The sequence below is a fragment of the Streptopelia decaocto genome (assembly GCF_964273445.1).
Source record: "Streptopelia decaocto genome assembly, contig: HAP1_SCAFFOLD_122, whole genome shotgun sequence".
Lineage (NCBI taxonomy): Eukaryota > Metazoa > Chordata > Aves > Columbiformes > Columbidae > Streptopelia > Streptopelia decaocto.
In genome coordinates, this window is record NW_028114977.1 from 96177 (window position 1) to 115708 (window position 19532).

Below are 19532 nucleotides of genomic sequence, written 5' to 3' on the forward strand. Positions count from 1 at the left end.
CTGTCCTAATGCCTCTCCAGAAAGAACATCCTGTGTTGTTAACCCTTTCAGAGCAGGTTGTTCAAGAGGTGTCAGCAACCATGCAGAGTCTGTACATCAGCCAGACACAAATCCATCATTATAGAAATGAAAATGAGGGACTTGACCAGCTCCTTGCACCCAGATATCAGCGTGACATGTCTGCTGAGATGCCAGGAAACACCTAAAATCTACGTGAAGGGTATGTGAGTCCTTGTTGGGTATCCTGGCTTGTCTCCTGACCCATGTGGTGCTTCAGGCTGTGAAGAGAATCCAAACCAGCCATTGGACTGGGGTAGTTCCATTTTACATGTGTCACACAGGGCAGATGAAGGGAGCTCAGAGCTCCAGACTCTGCTGCACTGTTGGGACTGCAGAGACTGGAAATGCAGGTGACAGTGTGTGTTAGTGCACACACATAAGGATTCTGGCTTCCTTTGGGCCTTTGCACTGACCTGGCCTGTTCCTTGGCCTTCTTTGTCTCAAAAAGAAACTATTCTCCTACACCACCTCCACATCAAAGCAGGGAAAAGAGAAAAGAGAAAAGTCATGAAAGATGCATGACTTTGTGTTAATTCTGTCCAAGAGGTGTACTCTTTATATGATTAAAAAAAAAAAAAAAAAATCTGAGAGAAAAATCATTGTTATAAGAACTTCTTTGAAGACACAACTGCTGAGGTGTGGTAGATGTTTTGAAAAGCAAGAATGACTGTTAGGAATTAAATTAAAGAGCTTTAGTTCATCATCATCATCAGTGAGAATAAAGAGTTCCCTGTTACTGTTACTAGTGACAGCACCACTGTTCACAAACATCCTTCAGAGCATCTCCATTTTTCCTGGGCTCCAAAGCTCAGCCTGCTCAGAGTTTGACAGGATTGCTGCAAACCCCTGTGAGCCAAATCTCTACAACTGTCTCTGCTCAACAGCCTTTTACCCCAGGAAGGGGAAAACTGCCAATGCAGGCACCAACCCAGTGCCCAACCTGCCTGGAGAGCCAGGACAGTTGTGCCACACAACAGCCGCCTCTGAGGGAAGCTGGAGGTGATGGAACTGAAATGGTTTCAACCCAAATCATAGAATCATAGAATCATTTAGGCTGGAAAAGACCCTTTAAACATGGAGTCCAACCGTAAGTCAAACATTGCCAACACCACCACTAAAACATGTCCCAAAGCACCACATCTCCATGTCTTTTAAACACCTCCAGCAATGGCAGCTCCAATCCTGAGCTGGCAGGACACCATTGGCTGCAGTTGGACATAAGATACTGGTCATGGCTGTGAGTTCAGCCCTCGCTGCAGAATGTCTCACACCCTCACTGAGGAGGGCAGGGGGTTGGGAGATGGGAGCACGTTTCAGTTTCCAGATCCCAGCACAGAGCCCAAACCATCCTGCCCTTCAACTCTGGCATCCCATTTCCTGAGATGTAAAGCTGGTGGCCTCCTGTGGATAATCATGTTAAAAAGCATGAAAAGTCCTTCAAGTGTTTGTGTAATTTCTCTAGGAATGTCAGTTTTATATGCTTATATTTAAATATTTGTAAAATAACACTCTGCATCTCTGGTAGCCCCTCTGGCAATGACAAATAGGCATTTGCACTATAAGGCTCCATACTTCATCCACAAGCACACATCTAAGTGGTTCAAATGAAGGGTGGTCTGGCAAACGTCACCCACTGTGTCCCCAGGTGATGGACACTGTTCATGTGCCTTTGCAGAGAGTGGCAGGAGCTGGATCCCCTTCTCGGGACAGACTCCTTCCAGGAGAGACACAGACACAGGGGAACTCATCAGGGCTTTACGGCATTTCACTCGGCATCAGTTTTGACATATTGGGTGCTGTCCTGTGACTGCCCTTTCTGCACAAATGATCATAAAAACACAACCATTTAGCAAGACATGGTCATAAAGGGTCTTATGGACAAGAAAGCTCACCAGGAACTCACCAGGAGACCGAGGAAGTTTACAATAAGCACCAGGAAGAACCAAGAAGCTCGAGGCCTCTTCTGAAGAGCAGAAGGCCCTGAGCAGCCATGATTGGCCATTGTAGGTGTGGGAGAGGGTCAGGGCATGTCAGGGAGAAGCAATGAGATGGCTGATGGCCTCAGTGAACCCCTCCAGCCATGTCTGAGCCCTGAAATGGAAAGCAGTTGATGTCTGCAGGTGGAGGAGGAATAGGAGGAAGATTTTCCTGGGAATATGGAAGGTAGAAAGGCCTCTCTTGGGCTAATCATTTATGGCAGTGCCATTTCCATCCTGTGGGCATGGCTGTGCCTGGGAGGTGGGGAACGGCTGCTGCTGGGGTGGCTGTGCTCAGTCATGGCCCATGAGCTGACCCTGCTCTGCTCCTCTCTTACACTGCCCACACTTGGATGGTCCTCAGGAATCAGCCATGAGCCTGGTGGATCCATGAACCTCCTGCAGTAATAGGTATGGATCCTAATAGAGGATTCAAGTAAGTGTGGGACTGGGACATTGAGGTGATTGGTGACCATTGCCAGCTGTATGAAAGAAGCCGGATGATTTGTGAGGAGCTCACAGGCGTTTCCAACTCCACAGAAAACCAGAGCCTTGCCGTTAAAGCAACAGGACTTGACATAAAACCACCACCCCCAATACACAAAATACTCACACTGACCACAGGAAAAGCCTTGAAAAACATTGGAGAAAGATCTACCAGATCCCAGGGGTCAAGGCTCAGCCATTCTGGTGATGAACAAGCATCAAGGGCTGACATGGTATCAGAGCCACTTCCACATGGCCCTCACCACCTGGAATCAGTGTCTCCAAGTCTTTCCTTCGCCAGCCTCCAGGGACAGGGACCTGCAGTGGTTGTTTCCTTCACAGCTGTGTCAGTGATGGCCCTTCATGGGGTCCCAAACACCCTCAGAAACTTGAATTTGTGTCTGCCTTTCTCTTCATTAGAGGTTTGTTCATTCTCTCAGTAGCTGCAGTTCAGGACCATGGCAGCAGAGGGCTCACTAACATCTAAAATGCTCTTTAATGCCAATGCTCTGTGCATCATTATCCTAAAGGCTTCAAGTCGGGTGTGGATGATTAGAGAGATTTCAGGAAGAGCCAAGCAGAGAGCATTTCCATAATAAATAGCAATAAAGCCAAATTTCTTCTATTTCCTTCCCTGCTCGCCCTTCCCACCCTTTCCAGATCAGGTGGTCTCAGCAGTTTCCTGTTCATATTGTTCTGGAGCGTCTCCTGATAAAGACTGAATAGATTGGAAAACTGGGTGCCTAAATCACCATGTGAGTCAGGAGTGTCCCTGGGAATCTCAGGTGCCACAGCACAGGAATACTTGTGTTCAGGAGCTGGTCAAGTGACCCATCTCCTGTTCTGTAACGGTGCCTGAGTTTGCTCAGGTCACCCCTGACTTGAGCCCCATCCACTGCTGGGTGTCCTCCAGACTCCTGCCTTCAGGAACCAAGTCCCAGGAGACCTTGCTGGTGAAGATGGAGGCAAAGAAGCCATGAAGAACCTCAGTCCTGTCTGATTCTACTCTTATGAAGTTCAGCAGCAGGCCCACGTTCAGCCTGTCTATTCTCTTACTGCAAATGAAGCTGTGACAGCTCATCTTGCTGTCCTCAGCTTCCCCTGAAGGTATCAATCCAGGGGAGCTTTGTCATCATCTCTACATCCATGGACAAGGTTTCTAAATTCCTCTTTTGCACCTTCCCCAGCTTCCCCTTTTTGCCCTGGAGCTCCATCTGTTCAGAGGAGCAGCCTCACATGATAAATGCTTCTGTTCATGGGAATTTACATAGATAATTCTTATCTTTGGAGCAGGCTGTTCTCTAAGGCTTGTCGGATTTCTGAGCTCCTTCACTCTTCTGAACTGCTTCCCATGGCACCACCTGGATCAGCTCCTCAGGTATGTCGAAGCCTTTCCCTCTGGAGCCCACCAGCCTGTGCTCTGCTGCTGGCCTTCCTCCCTCCCCTCTGGTGCCTGGGTCCCCTCTGTGTCCTGCTCATGACAGCCAAGGTGGACACTGATGTTCACATCCCTCACCAGCTCTTCCTTGTTTCCCAGTTCCAGATTCAGGTGAACATCACCCGTGTTGGCCCACCAGGCAGCCATGTTAAGCAGTTGGCCCAAGATCCTCTGGACTGTTGGCACCTGCCACTTTGAATGGTCAATGAATGTCAGGGCAATTACAGTTCCCCATAGGAACCTGCTCATTGACTGGTGACTTCCTTCAGTTGCCCACAGAAGATCTTTTCCATTTCTTCTCCATGATCAAGTAGTTTGCAAGAAATAACATATTGTCACCCTGTACTGGGCTTACATGGCAAAGTCTTGGAACTGGGGGTGAGTGTGGTTGTGCTACAGTTGTCACCTCTCTGACAAGACAACAGGAGTTGGACCAATGTCAGACAGAGCCGATTTCAGCTGCTCCAAGATGGACCCACTCCTTGCCCAATCTGAGCCACTCAGTGATGCTGGCAGCACCTCTGGTATATTGTATTTGAGAAAGGGTATAAAAAAACTGCACAACATCAGGTGGGAGAGAGGAGGGAGGAGATGTGAGAGAAGAGCTCTGCAGACACCAAGGTCATATCCCACAGGACCCAAGCAGGTCCCTCAGCAGGCCAAAGCTTGCTCTCCTGAAATCCTGCTCTTGGCCTTGTTCTCATCTCCCAGGAGCCTCAGCTCCACTTTCCCATCCCTGACTGTTCCATCCCAACCAACTCTTTCTGGTTTCTAAGTGTGAAGTCCCACAGGGCACCTCACCCCACTGACTCCTCAGTCACCCATGTCAGGAAATGTTGTCAATGAGCTCCATAACCTCCTGGATGGCTGGTACCTTGCAGATATTGGGATATCTTAGGTCTGCCACGAGGACACGGCCCTGGAAAATGAGGCTTCTTTCATTTGTCTGAAGGAGGCCTCATCTAATTTCTCTTCCTGATCAGTGAGCCTGTAGCTGATGTCCAGTCACCATAACATTGACCATGCTGTTCTGTTATCTCTTGCTGACTCCTCAACCTTCAGCTGACATTGTCTGTCCCCAGACAGAACTCCACGCATTCCTGCTGCTCTACCATATGAAGGGAAACTTCCCCTCAAAGTCCAGACTAGAGCACTAGAGCACTAGATGCCCAAGGCCCCACAGTTTCTGCTCTTCAACTCCTCATCCTGTTCTCTTGGGAGAGACAACCTTATCAGGATAAGCCGTCTGCATGCAGGACCTGACACACTGAGCAGTGACCTGAGGAGAAGGGGCCTGGGCACTACAAGGTCCCCACACCAGCCCGTGGTGCACGCTCACCATGAACAAGGCAGCTGCACACGGGGCTGCATGAGGAGGAGCGTGGGGACCCAGACACCTGCAGTTCTCATCCCAGTCGGTTCAGCACTGGTGTGACCCCACACACACGGGTGTGTGCCAGTGTGCAGCTTCCCAGTTTGGAGAAGCAGGGAGGAACTGGAGAGTGCAGGGCTGTGCCAAGGCAGGTTCAGCACCTTGTGCACATGGTGTGGGGTGCTGAGGGACCTGGGCTGCTTTGGCCCAGCAGCGCTGGGGAGGCTGCAGCAGTGCAGGAGTAGCCTGAGAGTGCTTGAAGGGCGGTTTCAGAGGTGGTGGAGGTTTTCTGCATAGTGGGAAAGAGCATGAGAAAGAAATAATGGCCCAAAGTGCATCTGGGGAGGTCCAGGCTGGACATGAGCAGAAAGGAATGTGATGGAAGGGCAGTGCTGTGGGGGAACAGGTCACCAGAGGGAGTCTGCATCAGCCCAAGGCTTTGTGCTTCAGGGAACAGCTGGGGAGGATGGAGAGATGTCAGCAAAGGAAGGAAGATGCTCAGACAAGAGCAAGGTGGGGCAGCAGGAAGGATGTCTCCAGCCTGCAGGGACAGAGGTGCAGGGGGTGCCACAGCACAGGACAGGCTGTCGTGGAGATGATCACGGGATGTAAAGAGGCTGAAAGCCCCACCAGACATGAGCTCCTTCTCCCCTTGGCTATGGCTGTTGTCTGCACCTCTGATGCCTGTGAGGAGACACCTTGTCCTTGCAGCACAGGGGCCTCATGGCCTCCTTGTCCCCAGCCAGGAACCTGGGAGGTGTGGGACCATAGTCCTGCCCTTGGCCTTGCACAGCTCCACACCACACTGTCCCAGGAAGGGCCCGGGCAATGTGGGAGGGACAGGATCTGACTTCCCAGGGTACAAGGTCAGGGCTTGGCTTTTGGTTAAAGAAACACAACCAGGTTTCCTCAGCATCAGAGATATCTTTGCTTTTCCTGACCTCCAGTTTTCTTCTCTAACTAAACCCGGATATTGTTTCTCAGTAGGTTCCCTCAGTGGGACCCATAAACAGTACAAGAAACTTTGGAGTTTGAATCTGAATCTGACTTCTTGAGAAGTTTCTTCACTTTCCTCCAGGGTCTGAGGTCCATGGACTCAGCACCAAACCCACCAGAGGGGTCATTAAAGCGCCTTGGGCTGCTCCTGTGCTGCTGAGCTGGGCTGGGCTCCTGGGACACAGGGAGCTCATGGTAAGCACCAGCGCTGCAGAGAGACAGCTCTGCCCAGGAGCAGCTCCTCTGCACACGCAGCAGGGCTGAGGGCTCTGCCTGGGGATCTCAGGACACGAGCAAGGCAGAGAGAGATTAAAGGTGCTCAGGACTGGGAGGATGACTGAGAGCTCACTGGACGAGAAACCTTTGCAGCCCTTGCCATGGTAAGTCTCTGGTGCAGGGCAATGCAACTGTAGCTCCTGAAGGCATCTCCTGAAACTGGCACAGGCACAGCTGGTGGGATCTGTAAGGACGGGGCTCTTGTCAGGCCATGTTGAACAGCTGTGAAGCCGGGTGAGCACACAGGGGTGCCCAGGGCTGTCCTGCAGAGCAGGGTCCCTGCACCCCAGGGCTGTGCCGGGCAGGGACTCTGCCGCCTGCCAGGGTCAGCGCTCAGCCTGCCCGAGAGATCCCATGGCAGCAGCTGTGGGGGGAAGGAGCGACCCCCGGCAGGGCAGGCAGGGAGCTTGTAAGGTTGAACGGTGCTGTGTGGGTCAGGGCTGCTCAGAGCTCCAGATCCCCCCACAGACATGGCAGAGGGTCCTTCTGAACAAGGACATCAAGACAGGAACAGCTGCAAGGGAAGGAGTCTGTGCTTTCAGTTTTCCACTCTTGCTTGTCTGGGTGTGCAGTGGGAGATGGGGATTTATTTATCTCATTGGAGAAGACACTGAGACCCCAGTTCTCGTTAGGACTGGTCTGAGCTGCTCCTGAGCCCCCGCACACACAGAGCTGCCCCTGGGCAGTGCCAGGAGGTGTGAGCAGGACAGAGCTGAGCACACAGCGGGTGGGACGGGGTCTGTGACACTGACAGGGAGCAGACCAGGGACAGAGACACAGCTGCAGGCAGCACAGACATGGTCAGCGAGAGTTAACTGCTACCAGAAATGCTGGGGATGGGACTCTGGAACCTCTCTCACATCCTTTCCAGTGCAGACACATTTGCCAGTGCAACCCCTGGTCTCCTCTCCTCCCCAGCAGACCCTCTGCCCCAGAGCCATGGGGTCCAGGTCACGAGTCTCCACCTCAGCAGCTGGACCTCCAGGTGAAGGGTTCCTGCAACGTGGTACACAAAAAAGGTGCTACAAGTACTTGCTGTACAGTGTCATTATGTGAGTAGCAGCAGCACAGCTGGGTCAGAGGGTTCCACAGCATGCCCGTCTGCCTTTCTGTCCTTGCTTTATTTTCTGGTAGCACTGCAGTGTCCTTCCCTGTTTCTACACCTGTCCCTGCTGCTCTTGCTCTCTGGGGTTGGGATGGGAATGTGGGTCACTTTTTGTTCTGACACCAATTCAGTGGATCTTGCCTCACAGGTGTGTTCATGGAAACCAGATGCCCAAGCTGCATTTTTAACTGTGATGAACTGTTTTTCTCACTTGGTAGAAAGAGAGAATGAGCGGATACATCCCATCATCAGGGAGGGGGTTTTCCATGAGAAACAGCCTGTTTATTTTCCTAAGAGAAGTCTCCCCTAACTTGTCACTGTCTTTTCCTCCTTGCACAGGTCCTCATGCCCACAGGCAGCCAATGTCCAACAGCAGGTCCATCACCCAGTTCCTCCTCCTGCTGTTCACAGACACATGGGAGCTGCAGCTCTTGCACTTCTGGCTCTTCCTGGGCATCTACCTGGCTGCCCTCCTGGGCAACGGCCTCATCATCACCACCATAGCCTGGGACCAGCACCTCCACACCCCCATGTACTTCTTCCTGCTCAACCTCGCCCTCCTTGACCTGGGCTCTGTCTCCACCATTGTCCCCAAGTCCATGGCAAACTCCCTCTGGGACACCAGGGCCATCTCCTACACAGGATGTATTGCACAGCTATTTTTGTTTGTCTTTTCCATTTCAACCGAGTATTTTCTTCTCACAGTCATGTCGTACGACCGCTACGTTGCCATCTGCAAACCCCTGCACTACGGGACCCTCCTCGGCAGCAGAGCTTCTGTCCACATGGCAGCAGCTGCCTGGGCCACTGGGTTTCTCAGTGCTCTGCTGCACACAGCCAATACATTTTCACTGCCCCTGTGCAAGGGCAATGCCCTGGGCCAGTTCTTCTGTGAAATCCCCCAGATCCTCAAGCTCTCCTGCTCACACTCCTACCTCAGGGAACTTGGGCTTCTTGTGGTCAGTGTCTGTTTAGGATTTGGGTGTTTTGTGTTCATTGTGGTGTCCTATGTGCAGATCTTCAGGGCCGTGCTGAGCATCCCCTCTGAGCAGGGACGGCACAAAGCCTTTTCCACCTGTCTCCCTCACCTGGCCGTGGTCTCCCTGTTCCTCAGCACTGTCTTGTTTGCCCACCTGAAGCCCCCCTCCATCTCCTCCCCATCCCTGGACCTGGTGGTGTCTGTTCTGTACTCTTTGGTTCCTCCAGCAGTGAACCCCCTCATCTACAGCATGAGGAACCAGCAGCTCAAGGATGCTCTGTGGAAACTCATATCCTAGTGTTTTCTGAAGCAATAAACTGCCCATCTTCTTCTATACAGGAGTTTTAATGTAGCTAACTACAAGCCCAGCCTGTCAACTGGATTTTCTGGTGTTGTTGGTTGTTTTCTTATTGTGATAATGCTGTCATCCCCTTTTTAATTCACTGTTGGCTTTTCTTTTATAACTGTTGGCTGCTTAAATGAGCAGCAGTGCTCTCCTTGTCTCTAAACAGAATAAACGTCTCTTTAGTGACTTGTTTTTCACTATATCCTTCCTGCAAGGGCTTTTTGGAGCTGCAGAGACAGTTCCTGTGCGTGGGTGGAGGGGAAAACAGCTCTGCCATGTCAGCCCTGCCAGGGAGCACCAGCACTTGTTCTTCCACAGCTGTTCTGGTTCCACTCCCACACTCTCCTTCTCATCCCTTGTGTTGGTGCAAGGCCTGAGTGCTCTGGCAGCTTGGTCACTGTTCTGCTGTGTGTCAGTCCTGTGAGCGCAGGCAGGGACAAGCAATGGGCACTGCTGTGACAGAGCTGGCCTCACAACAGCCTTTCCAGATAGAAAGGTGATCTCCTATGGGCAATACACAATGGTTTATATCTTCAAGCATATGTTTACGATAGTGTCCCACAGATTCAAACACCACTGTATAGATAAACAGTGTGTGTGTGCAGGGCTGGCACACAGCAGTGTCCTCTCACAGCCAGGCTCCTGCCAGAGACCTGCAGGACCAGCAGAGCAGGGGCTGGGCTGTGCCCCTGTGCACTGGACACCCCACAGAAGCTGCCCCAGGACATTGTCATGGACTGGCCCCTCTTAACCACCATTTCTAGCTGTGGCCTCTCTCCCCCACTCACAGAGGTTGTTCTTCCCTCCATGGAGGGACGCGGAATGAGTAGGTCAGAAATTCATGTCTGCATTGTTCTGATGAGATGTGAGCACGCACATCATGGATGTGAGGTGAGATGAACCCAGGTGAACACTAACGACACCAGCTATTCGTGGGGGTTCCATGAAGGCCTGTGGGACAGTCAGTGTTTCTAGGTCACTTCACGTTGGAGTAACAGCCCACGGGAAACCACCCACTGGGATCTTCTTCCTTGAACTGAGGTCCCCGTGTTCATTCCTCATGACGTGGGACATCTCAGATGAGTGCAGAGCAGGGTGACCCACCACAGGGCTGAGGTGTCTCCCATCCTTGGGAGTGGCAACAGGAGGCCAAAGGAACACTGTGATTCCTGCCTCTGTGTAAAAGGGACAGTCTCTGTTTCTGAGCATCCCTGGGTGCATAAGAATTTCTGAGACCAGCTGAACCCTGGCATTTCTGTGTGTGACTCAAGGAACAATCCCCACTGGCCCAGTGAGATTCATCTCAGCTGCAGGGACAGGCTCGCTGCAAGTGCTCCTGTCTGCTCCGTCACCCTCGCCCATGATGCTGGATTGTGCTTTCAAGAGTGGCAGCAGAATCAGAGTCAAGTTCTGAAGTCCTCAGGAAAGGAAGATGTCAAGCCCATCTTCAAGAGGGGCGTGAAGGAGGATTTGAAGAATTCAGGGCTGGTCAGTCTACCTCTGTCCCTGAGAAACGGATAGGCAGCGTCTTCCTGCACCAGTTTCCGGGAACCTGGAGGACAAGGAAGGCATTGCTGAACCGAAATGAGCGGAAAACCCAATGAGTCCTAAGAAATGCTCTGGACTCATTCCAGAGCTTTAGAGCCCCAGGAATGAGCTCAGTGACAGTGCAGCCCAGCCAGTTGCATCTGTGTCCCTCACTGAGCAGCACAACCAGTCTGCAGTCACCCCATGGTCCTGCAGCCAACCTGCTCTGCAGAGCATCAGTGCCAGGTTGGGGCCCTGTGGGGAGCACAGGGAAGGGGCCAGGAGCACCAGAGCAGATCAGAGGAGGGATGGGGGAGATCAGACAGGAGCTGACCTGGGCTGGAAATTGCTCTACAGAAAAAAATGCTGGTGTTCAGCTGCCCCAAGATAACACCCAGAGTTTAGGGTGCAGGGCCAGAAGTCCTTGCTGTCCTGGTGCTTTACCAGGCCTGGGAAGTAGCTGGAGAAGGATTGGTGTCCCCCACTTGCCATCTCTTAGTGCATCATCCCTCGTGAAAGGTGGCATGGAAAGGAAGTCTGGGACCCTGTGTCAGGACTTGCACTGAAGAAAGTATTCACCCAGAAGCCACATCTTTTTGCTCTGGTACTTCAGTCCTGGTGCTCATCGCATGTCCTTAAGACAAACTTATGCACCCCTCTTGTCAACCTTACCCCAAACGTCACCCCTAGACAAGGCTCATGAGCTGGGGCCAAGCTGGAGAACTGGGGTCCAGCCGTGACCAGCGGAAGGACAAGGCCTGTCCTGGGTCCTCTAAAGGGCTGGCAGCCTCTGTGATCTCCACCAGAAAAGGCAGCGTGCAGGAAACTACACCATCCCCATGCCCATTGGAGGCCCTTAGGAAGAGTTCCTCTCTCCAAATATCCAGCCCAGCTTGTTGCTGCATGAACAACCAGGACAAACTGTCCCTGGACCCTCATTCCACACCCCATCTCCTCCACCCTATACAGGCAGTGGTCTCCCCCTTGGCACTGAGGTGGTTCCAGGGACCCAAGAGACAACTGTAGGAGGAGATGTTGGGTGGGCATATGGTGTCCTTCAGTGCTCCTCATGGTACCTCCTGCTGGGCTTTGTGCCACTGGTCACAACCCTCTGAGCCTGGATGTTCAGCCAGTTCTCAGTGGTGCTAAACAGGAACATGCCCATGAGCACATTGGGCTGCACTGGGAGGAGCGTGGCCACCCAGACAAGGGCAGTTATTGTCCATCGTGACTCAGCACTGGTGTGGTCACATCTGGAGCCGTGTGTCCCAGTGTGAGGTTCCCCATTCTGGAGGAACGGGGAGGAGCTGCCATGTGGCTAGAGAAAGTCTGGGTCATGTGTGGAGTAGTAGTAGTAGTGTGTACTACTGGTGTACTACACACAGTGTGTAGCCTGGTGAAGCGGAGCCTGAGGAAACGTGCTGCTTTTACTGAAATTGAGTTAATTTTCTTCATGCATTTTGAACCTCTCTCCTTCACAGCCAGTACAGTCTTTTGTTTAGATTTCCTGTGAGAATAATGAGGTAACGCTGTTTCTTCCCTGGGATAGAGTTCATTTTGTCTTTTAGCAGCTTTACAGTGTTTGCCATTCGCTATGAAAGGAATGTCAGAACTCACTGATATCTTGGCTGTTGTCAGGGAAACCAAGGACTTCTTTGGCCATCCAGCTGCAGATGCAGACTGGCAGGAGGGGACACAGACAGGACAGCACCTGGATTGACATGCAGGTTGATCAATGACATATTCCCTATGATTAGCGTCACGCTCAGTCTAAAGCTGGAGCCAGATTTAGGGCTTGTTACATCCGTTACTTTGGGTTTTCCAGCTGGTTTGGTGAGTTCCTTTCAGAAGTTTCATTCTGTCAGGAGTTCGATGTCAGTTCCGCCTTTTGCCATTCTGTCATTTTGCAGTTGGCCTTTGGGCCTTTCTGCCTGTTGCCCTTTTGCTCTCTCTCGCTGGGATGGGCTGTTCAGGACCATGGTGCTCCCTTCTGCAGGACTGGCTGCTCCATATGACTGGAGTTACATGAGGGATTGCACTGAGTATATTTTCTTAATTTAATTTATCTATCTCTATTTAATTTACCTGGACTATTGTCAGTGAAACCAAGGACTTCTCTGGAGTCCAGCTGCAGGTGCAAATTGGTAGGAGGGGGCACAGACAGGACAGCACCTTGATTGACATCCAGGTCAAACAACCAGCTATTCTCTACCATTGTGTCATGCTCAGTATAAAACTGGAGATGCCTTTTCCAGCTAGTTAGTTCAGATTTTCTGGCTACGTTGCTTGGTTCTGTTCATTCTGTTGGGAGGTCAGTGTTAGTTCAGTTTTATGACATTTTGTTGTGTTTAAGTTGGCCGTTGGGCCTTTCTGCCTTTTACATTTTTGCTTTCTCTTGCTGGGATCATCTCTTCAGGACTGGGGTGCTCCCTTCTTTTCTGTTAGCTGTTCCACATGACTGGAGATCTGTGGGGGATTGCACTGAGTATCATTTATTTTATGTATATTTTAGTATCTGTATACTAGTAGTAGTAGTAATATTTTATAATTACTTTTATTGTCTTATGAATTCTATTTTCTAAGCCCACGAGTTATTCTCTTCCCTTTCAGTTCTCTCCCTTGTCCCACTTTGGGGATTAGGGGCAGGATGTGAGCAGCTATCAGGGTCTTAGTTGGTGGCTGTGGTAACACCATGACAAGGAAGGGCAGTAGTAGCTTCAGAAATCTTGAAAATCACTTTCCAAGATGGTGGCAGTTTTGGATTTTTGCTTTGGTTTTTGTTTTTGTTTGTGTTTTGTTTTTTTTTTTTTTTTGGTGGAGGAAAACAGCATGAGAAAGGAAAACCATCAGAAACCACAGATCTGGAGGCCCAGAGTGGAGCTCAGGATCAAGAAATATCATTCTGAGCACAGTGCTGTGGTCATTCAGAAGGACTCTGGATCAGCCATGGCTTTGTGTTTCCAGGAACAGCTGGTGAGGATGGAGAGACAGCAGCACAGGTGGGGACTCACCGGGGTGAGAACAAGGTGGGGAAGCGCATGGGGTGTCTGAAGCCTGTGGGGAAACAGCCACAGGCCTGGGACAGTGCAGGATGGACTGTGGTGGACATGGCCAAGGGCGCTGGCAAGGCTGGATGTCCCTGAAAGAGCCAAGGTCTTTGTCCCCTTGGCTATGGCTGATGTCCCTGCCAGCGAAGCCTAAGAGGAGACACATGGTTGTCATGGCCATGGCACCCCATTGCCTCCTTGCACCCCCAGGGAGTGTCACACCATTGCCCTGCACTGGGCATCGCACTCCCCACAGCCCCAGGAAGAGCCCAGAGCCACACGTTAGGGACAGGATCTCCCTTCCCAGGAGCAGGGGCTCAAGGCTTGGCCATTGTCCTTCATCAGACAAACCAAGGGTTTTCTCAGCATCAGAGCTGCTGCACTTTGCCTTTGCCTGACGCAATCACTGCCTCCAATTATCTGCTCTAACAAGTCCCTGGGGAGGCTTTGTCAGTAACAGCCCTCAGTGGGGCCCATTAATTCTTCAAGGTACTTTGGAGTTTGCTCCTGACTTGGACTTCTTGAGCAGACTCTTCAGTCTGTCCTTGGTATCTGAGGTTCATGGACTCAGCACCAAATACGCCATGGGGCTCATTAAAACACAGAAAGCCCTAACGAGCGATGTTTCTTTCTGTAATTTTCTTTAAACCTTCCAGACTTGTAGAACTAACTGTAGACGTTTCAATGGGACACTTGATGATGAAGATTTCAAAGAAGATTTCATAAAGGAGGGTTTTTCTTTACAGGCTGTTTTCTGTCATTTTTCAGTGTATAGAAGAAGTGACAGCAGCATTCTACACTGGGCATTGATCCAGAGGGTCTCCTGAAGACATCTGGACAGGCAGGAGAACAGTCCCTTGAGACTGGACACTGTATGGACAACCTGGCTCCTCACTCCCACCCCCAGTCTGCCGGTTCCCTCATTGGCCACCAGAGAATGCATCACTTTTCCTACATCAGACTTCTCCACTGAGCTCTGCAGGAGATGCTGCAGCTCCTGTGCACCAGCTCCACCTGCTCTCCTGTGTAAACACTGCACAGTTCAATAAACAGCAAAACCCTTTCCTCAGCTGTGTGTGTAAGCTGGATCTGATGAGGTCCAGCATCCATAAGGGACACCCCCACAAGAACTGCTTTAGACAGAGAGATAGGAGAGGATAGAAATAAACACAGTGAACGTGTTGACTGCCATGTCAATTAGAGCTCTGAAGAACGGGGCAAGTTTGTAACTCCCTGAAGCTCAAAGCAGAAACCAGACAGTTGAGAGGCCACTGAATGACCAAAGAGCAAGTGGAGGAGAAATCTGAGAGCACTGGGAAGGGCAAATGTCCAGACAGTGCTGGAAAGTTGTCCTGTGACAGGGACATTTAATCAGGAGAGGTGGGAATTCCTGAATGACGAGGGAAATGAAATCATAGAGTGTTGGTAATAGAAGTACAAGGGAAGACCAATATTTCTTCTCCTACTCGTAGTACATCAGTCCTCAGCTGTCTCACCATAAACAGCCAGTGCCATTTCAGGGGCCCAGTGTACCTGAGGTGCTGGCCTGGGATTGGCATCTCACACAGGACCTGGGGAGACCAGAGCACCTTGCAGTGCAGGTGGAGCCTGGGCAGGGGTTCCCGGGGCATCTACACTGGCACCAGGTCTTTGTGTCCCTGGAGCTGAAGACATTTATGTCCTAAATCCATGCCCAGTTCTGGAGAACTCTTTCCTTTTCAAAGAAAAGAGACTCCCCTACAAAGACTTTTAAATAAATAAATAAATAAATAAATAAGCAAATAAATAAATAAATCAGTAAGTATATTAATGAATAAGTAAATAAGTAAAACAGAAAGAAAGAAAGAAAGAAAGAAAGAAAGAAAGAAAGAAAGAAAGAAAGAGAAAGAAAGAAAGAGAGAATGTTGACACCTTCCTTTGCTTTGGATATTTGTCTTCAGTTCTTCTTATTTTAACTTTCATTGACATCAACTGACATCTGATGGGCCTGCAGGCATGAAGCCAAGATCATGTTGTGTCTTGCACAGCACCCCATGCCCTCTGAACCTTCCCTGCCCAGGACTCCACCACTTTGCCCAGAGCGAGTCACACTGAGGTGTTAGCTGGTTCCCTGGCTGAGATGTTGGTTTAGATGGTCACCTACAGCACAGGTGGATCCTGCCCCATCATCGCCTGCTCTGCTCCAGTCTGAAACAGAGCCCAACATCACAATGGGATCATGAGAGAACTGAGGCTGAAGGGACCTCAGGAGTCTGCAGTCCAGCCTGTCACCAACTGGGTCACACCAAGGTGTTCAAGCCTTGATTCAATCAGAGCTTTAGCAGGACTAGAGAAGTGATCATCCCTTTGTACTGGGCACTGGTGAGGCTGCACCTTGAATCCTGGGGTCAGTTTTAGGCCCCTCATGGCAAGGAAGACATTGAGGTGCTGGAGAGAGTTCAGAGGAGGGTAACAAGGCTGGTGAAGTGTCTGGAGCACCAGTCTTATGAGGAGCGGTTGAGGGAGCTGGGGCTGTTCAGCCTTGAGAACAGGAGGCTGAGGGGAGACCTTGTAGCTGTCTACAACTACCTGAAAGGAGGTTTTATCATGGTGGGTGTTGGTCTCTTCTCCCAAGTAACAAGTCATAGGACAAGAGGAAATGGCCTCAAGTTGCACACGGGGAGGTTTAGATTAGATATGAGGAAAAAATTCTTCAGGGAAAGGGTTTTGAAGCAATGGAACAGACTGCCCAGTGAGGTTGTGGAGTCACCATCACTGAAGGTGTTTAAAAGACATACAGAAGAGGTTCTTAGGGACATGGTTTAGTGCCAGATTTAGGTTATGGTTGGACTCGATGATCTTAAGCGTCTCTTCCAACCACAATTATTCTATGATAAGTCATTTTTGCTATTTTCTTTCTCAGAGGACCATGCAGCCTCCCTGAGAGCCAGGACTTTTCTGAGGTGTTGGAGAGATGTCTCACGGTCACACCAGCCAGTTCCACCAGTCCCTGTCTGCCCCTTCCCAGACCAAACCTTTTCTCCATATCCCAACCTTCCAGGTGAGTTTCTGGGACACAGCAAATGCTGTCCAGGTCTTCTGGGCCTGTTCAGAGAGAACAGCAGCCCAACATGTTGATGGGCTCTCTGTGCACCTCAAAGCTTTCCTGACCATTTTTCTCAATGTCCTTCTTGTACCCAACCTTTCTGGTCCTTAAGCTTTACATGAGGGGATTGAGCAGGGATGTGGGGAAGGTGTAGAAAAAAGGCTTTGTCAAACTGTCTTGGGAGGGCTGTTCTGGGCATCTCACAGTCAAGGATGAGGGTGTTGGAGAAAACAGTGGCATTGGTGAGAGGTCCAGGTGGAGAAGGCCTTGTGCCTGTCTACACTGGGGTAGAGCAGTGATGCATTCATGGGATGCCCATGTGAACAGGAAGGGGACAAATGGCTCTAAAATGCCTCCCAGCCAGTTCTTTGCCCATCGCAGATACACCATCCAGGCCATGAGCTGCAGCTTCTCCAGAAGATGCTGTGGGACACGGTGTCAAAGGCTTTACTGCAGTCTAAGGACACAACACCCACAGCCTGTGTGGCGGATTCACTCCCCACGACAGATTTCCCCTCATCTGCTCAGCCAGTCACCTTGTCATAGAAGGAGATCAGGGTGGTCAAGCAGGACATGCCTTTCATCAAGCCATGCTGATTGGGCCCGATTGCTCGTCTCGTGTGTGTGACCTCACAGTCCTTTCCCAGCCATGTTCCTGCTGTTGGCCAATCCCCTGCAGAGGCAGAAGTGACCTCACAGTGCCCTCCACAGCCATTGGCTCCCTACTGGATCTATGAGTTCCTGAGACACAAGTGACCACACGACATCGTACCCACCATCACCCTCCTTGTGGTCCACTGTGTGAGCAGATCAAACTAAGCTGCTTTCATCAAGTTTATCTAATAGATTATTATCAAGGGTTTGAGTGTAGAAATGTTCCTCAGAGAAGCTGCTGTATTTACACTGGGACATTTTATATCTCTGCTTCTAGCTCTGATTTTTTGTTCTCCTTCTTCTGTCTATTCTGACGTGAAAGAGCTCTCCAAGGAAAAGATTCATGGAATCCTACAATAACACAGGTTGGAAGAGACCCCTGAACACCATCTCTGTCCCTCTAACCTTTATGGCACCCGAAGGAATAGCTGATGGCATTTGTGTTCCTTTGGGTTCATCTCACCACATGCACACAGTGGACATGCACATGATGTGTATGTTTACAACTCATCCGTACAGTGAAAACATGGACTTTTGATGTAGTATTTCATAGAATTATAGAATGTCCTGAGTTGGAAGGGACCCACAAGGATCGTGGAGTCCAACTCCTGTCCCTGCACAGGACACCCCACAGGTTACACCGTGTGTCTGAGGACGTTGTCCCGTCTCTTCTTGAACACCATCAGGTTGGGGCCGTGACACCTCCCTGAGGAGCCTGTTCAGTGTCCAGCACCTCTGGTGGAAGAACCTTTTCCTCATGTCCAACCTAAACCTCCCCTGGCACATCTTCTTCCATTCCCTTGGATTCTGTCATTGGTCACCAGAGAGAAGAGATCAGTCCTTTCACTTCCTTCTCCCCTTGTGAGGAAGTTGTAGCCACCATGAGATCTCCTTTGAGTCTTTTCTTCAGCTCTGATGCTCAGAAACCCCTTGGTTTGCTTTCTGAAGCAGAAAGGAGAAGCCATGACCTCCAGGCAATGGGAAGGGGGATCCTGTCCCTCACACATGGCTCAGTGCTCTTCCTGGGATCGTGGGATGTGGGTGTGCAAGGCCCAGGGAAGGACAACACTTGGACAACAACTTCCAGCTTCCCCAAGCGGCTGCAAGGAGGCAGCGAGGCCCCAGTGCCATGAGGACAACATGTCTTCTCCTGGGCCTCAGTGGCAGAGACAACTGCCATGGCCAAGGGGACAGAGACCTGGGTTCTGTGGGTCCCTTCCAGTCTACCTCTGCCCCTCTTTCCCTGCAGGCTGCAGACACCCATCTCGCTTCCCCACCTGCTCTCAGCCCAGCATTTCTGCACCTTCCCTGCTGTGTCTGCACCCTCACTGGCTGCTCTTTAGCACACAAACCATGGGCTGATCCAGCTCCCTCTGGGTCACCTCTTGCCCCACAGCACTGCCCTTCCAGTGACATTTCTTCCTCCTGATAGCCAGTCTCCACTTCCCCATCTGCATTTGGTGGCTTTGGTTTTTTTTCTCTGCTGCTTTTTCCCACTACTTGAGAAAGCTTTACCACCTCAGAAACTGTCAATCAAGCAGAGATCCCAACCTGTTATTCTTCATGTGGTCTTGCACTTGACCAGAGAGAAGTAACCCCACCATGATCTCCTAAATCCCATGAGTGCTGCTGGCCTTTCAGCTTCTCTGATACATATGACCATGTCCCTGCTGCTGTCCCATCATGTTCTCAGGTGGGATGGATGTGACAACCTGTCTCCAAGATCTCTTCCTGGGAAGGATCTGTCATACTTAGGCTGAGGTTCTTTCCCAGCCATGTCCCTGCTGCTGGGCTGTCACCTCCAGAGACAGAACTGGCCTCACTGTCCCCTTCACAGCCACATGATTCTGCCTGGATTATGAGTGTCTGAGACACAACTGACCTCATAATACCATAACTATCCATCACCTTTTTTATGGCCCAGGACCCGATCAGATAAAAGTATACTTGTTTTATCAAATTTATCAAATATATTCCCTACTAGAGATTTGAGTTGAAAAACACTCTTCAGAGGAACTGCTGTATTTTTGTTGACAACATTTAGAACTCCTTTTCTGTCTTTTATTCTTTTTATTCTTCCTCTGCCTATTCTACCTTCAAAATCCTCTCCAAGGGAAAGATTCATTGAATCGCAGAATAACTTCAGGTTTGAAGAGAGCCCTTGTCTCACTTGTCTCACTGTCCT

The 19532-nt window shown here is 50.6% G+C and overlaps 1 protein-coding gene across 1 annotated transcript; it reads left to right on the forward strand.

Annotated features, from left to right (window-relative positions):
* Window positions 1-8071: 8071 nt before the first annotated feature.
* On the forward strand, window positions 8072-8986 carry LOC309452986 (olfactory receptor 14C36-like; the record flags this gene model as incomplete). Its single annotated transcript, XM_082077635.1, has 1 exon — window positions 8072-8986. One exon carries the CDS (start codon window positions 8072-8074, stop codon window positions 8984-8986), a length of 915 nt encoding a protein of 304 aa, XP_081933761.1.
* Between the last annotated feature and the right edge of the window lie 10546 nt (window positions 8987-19532).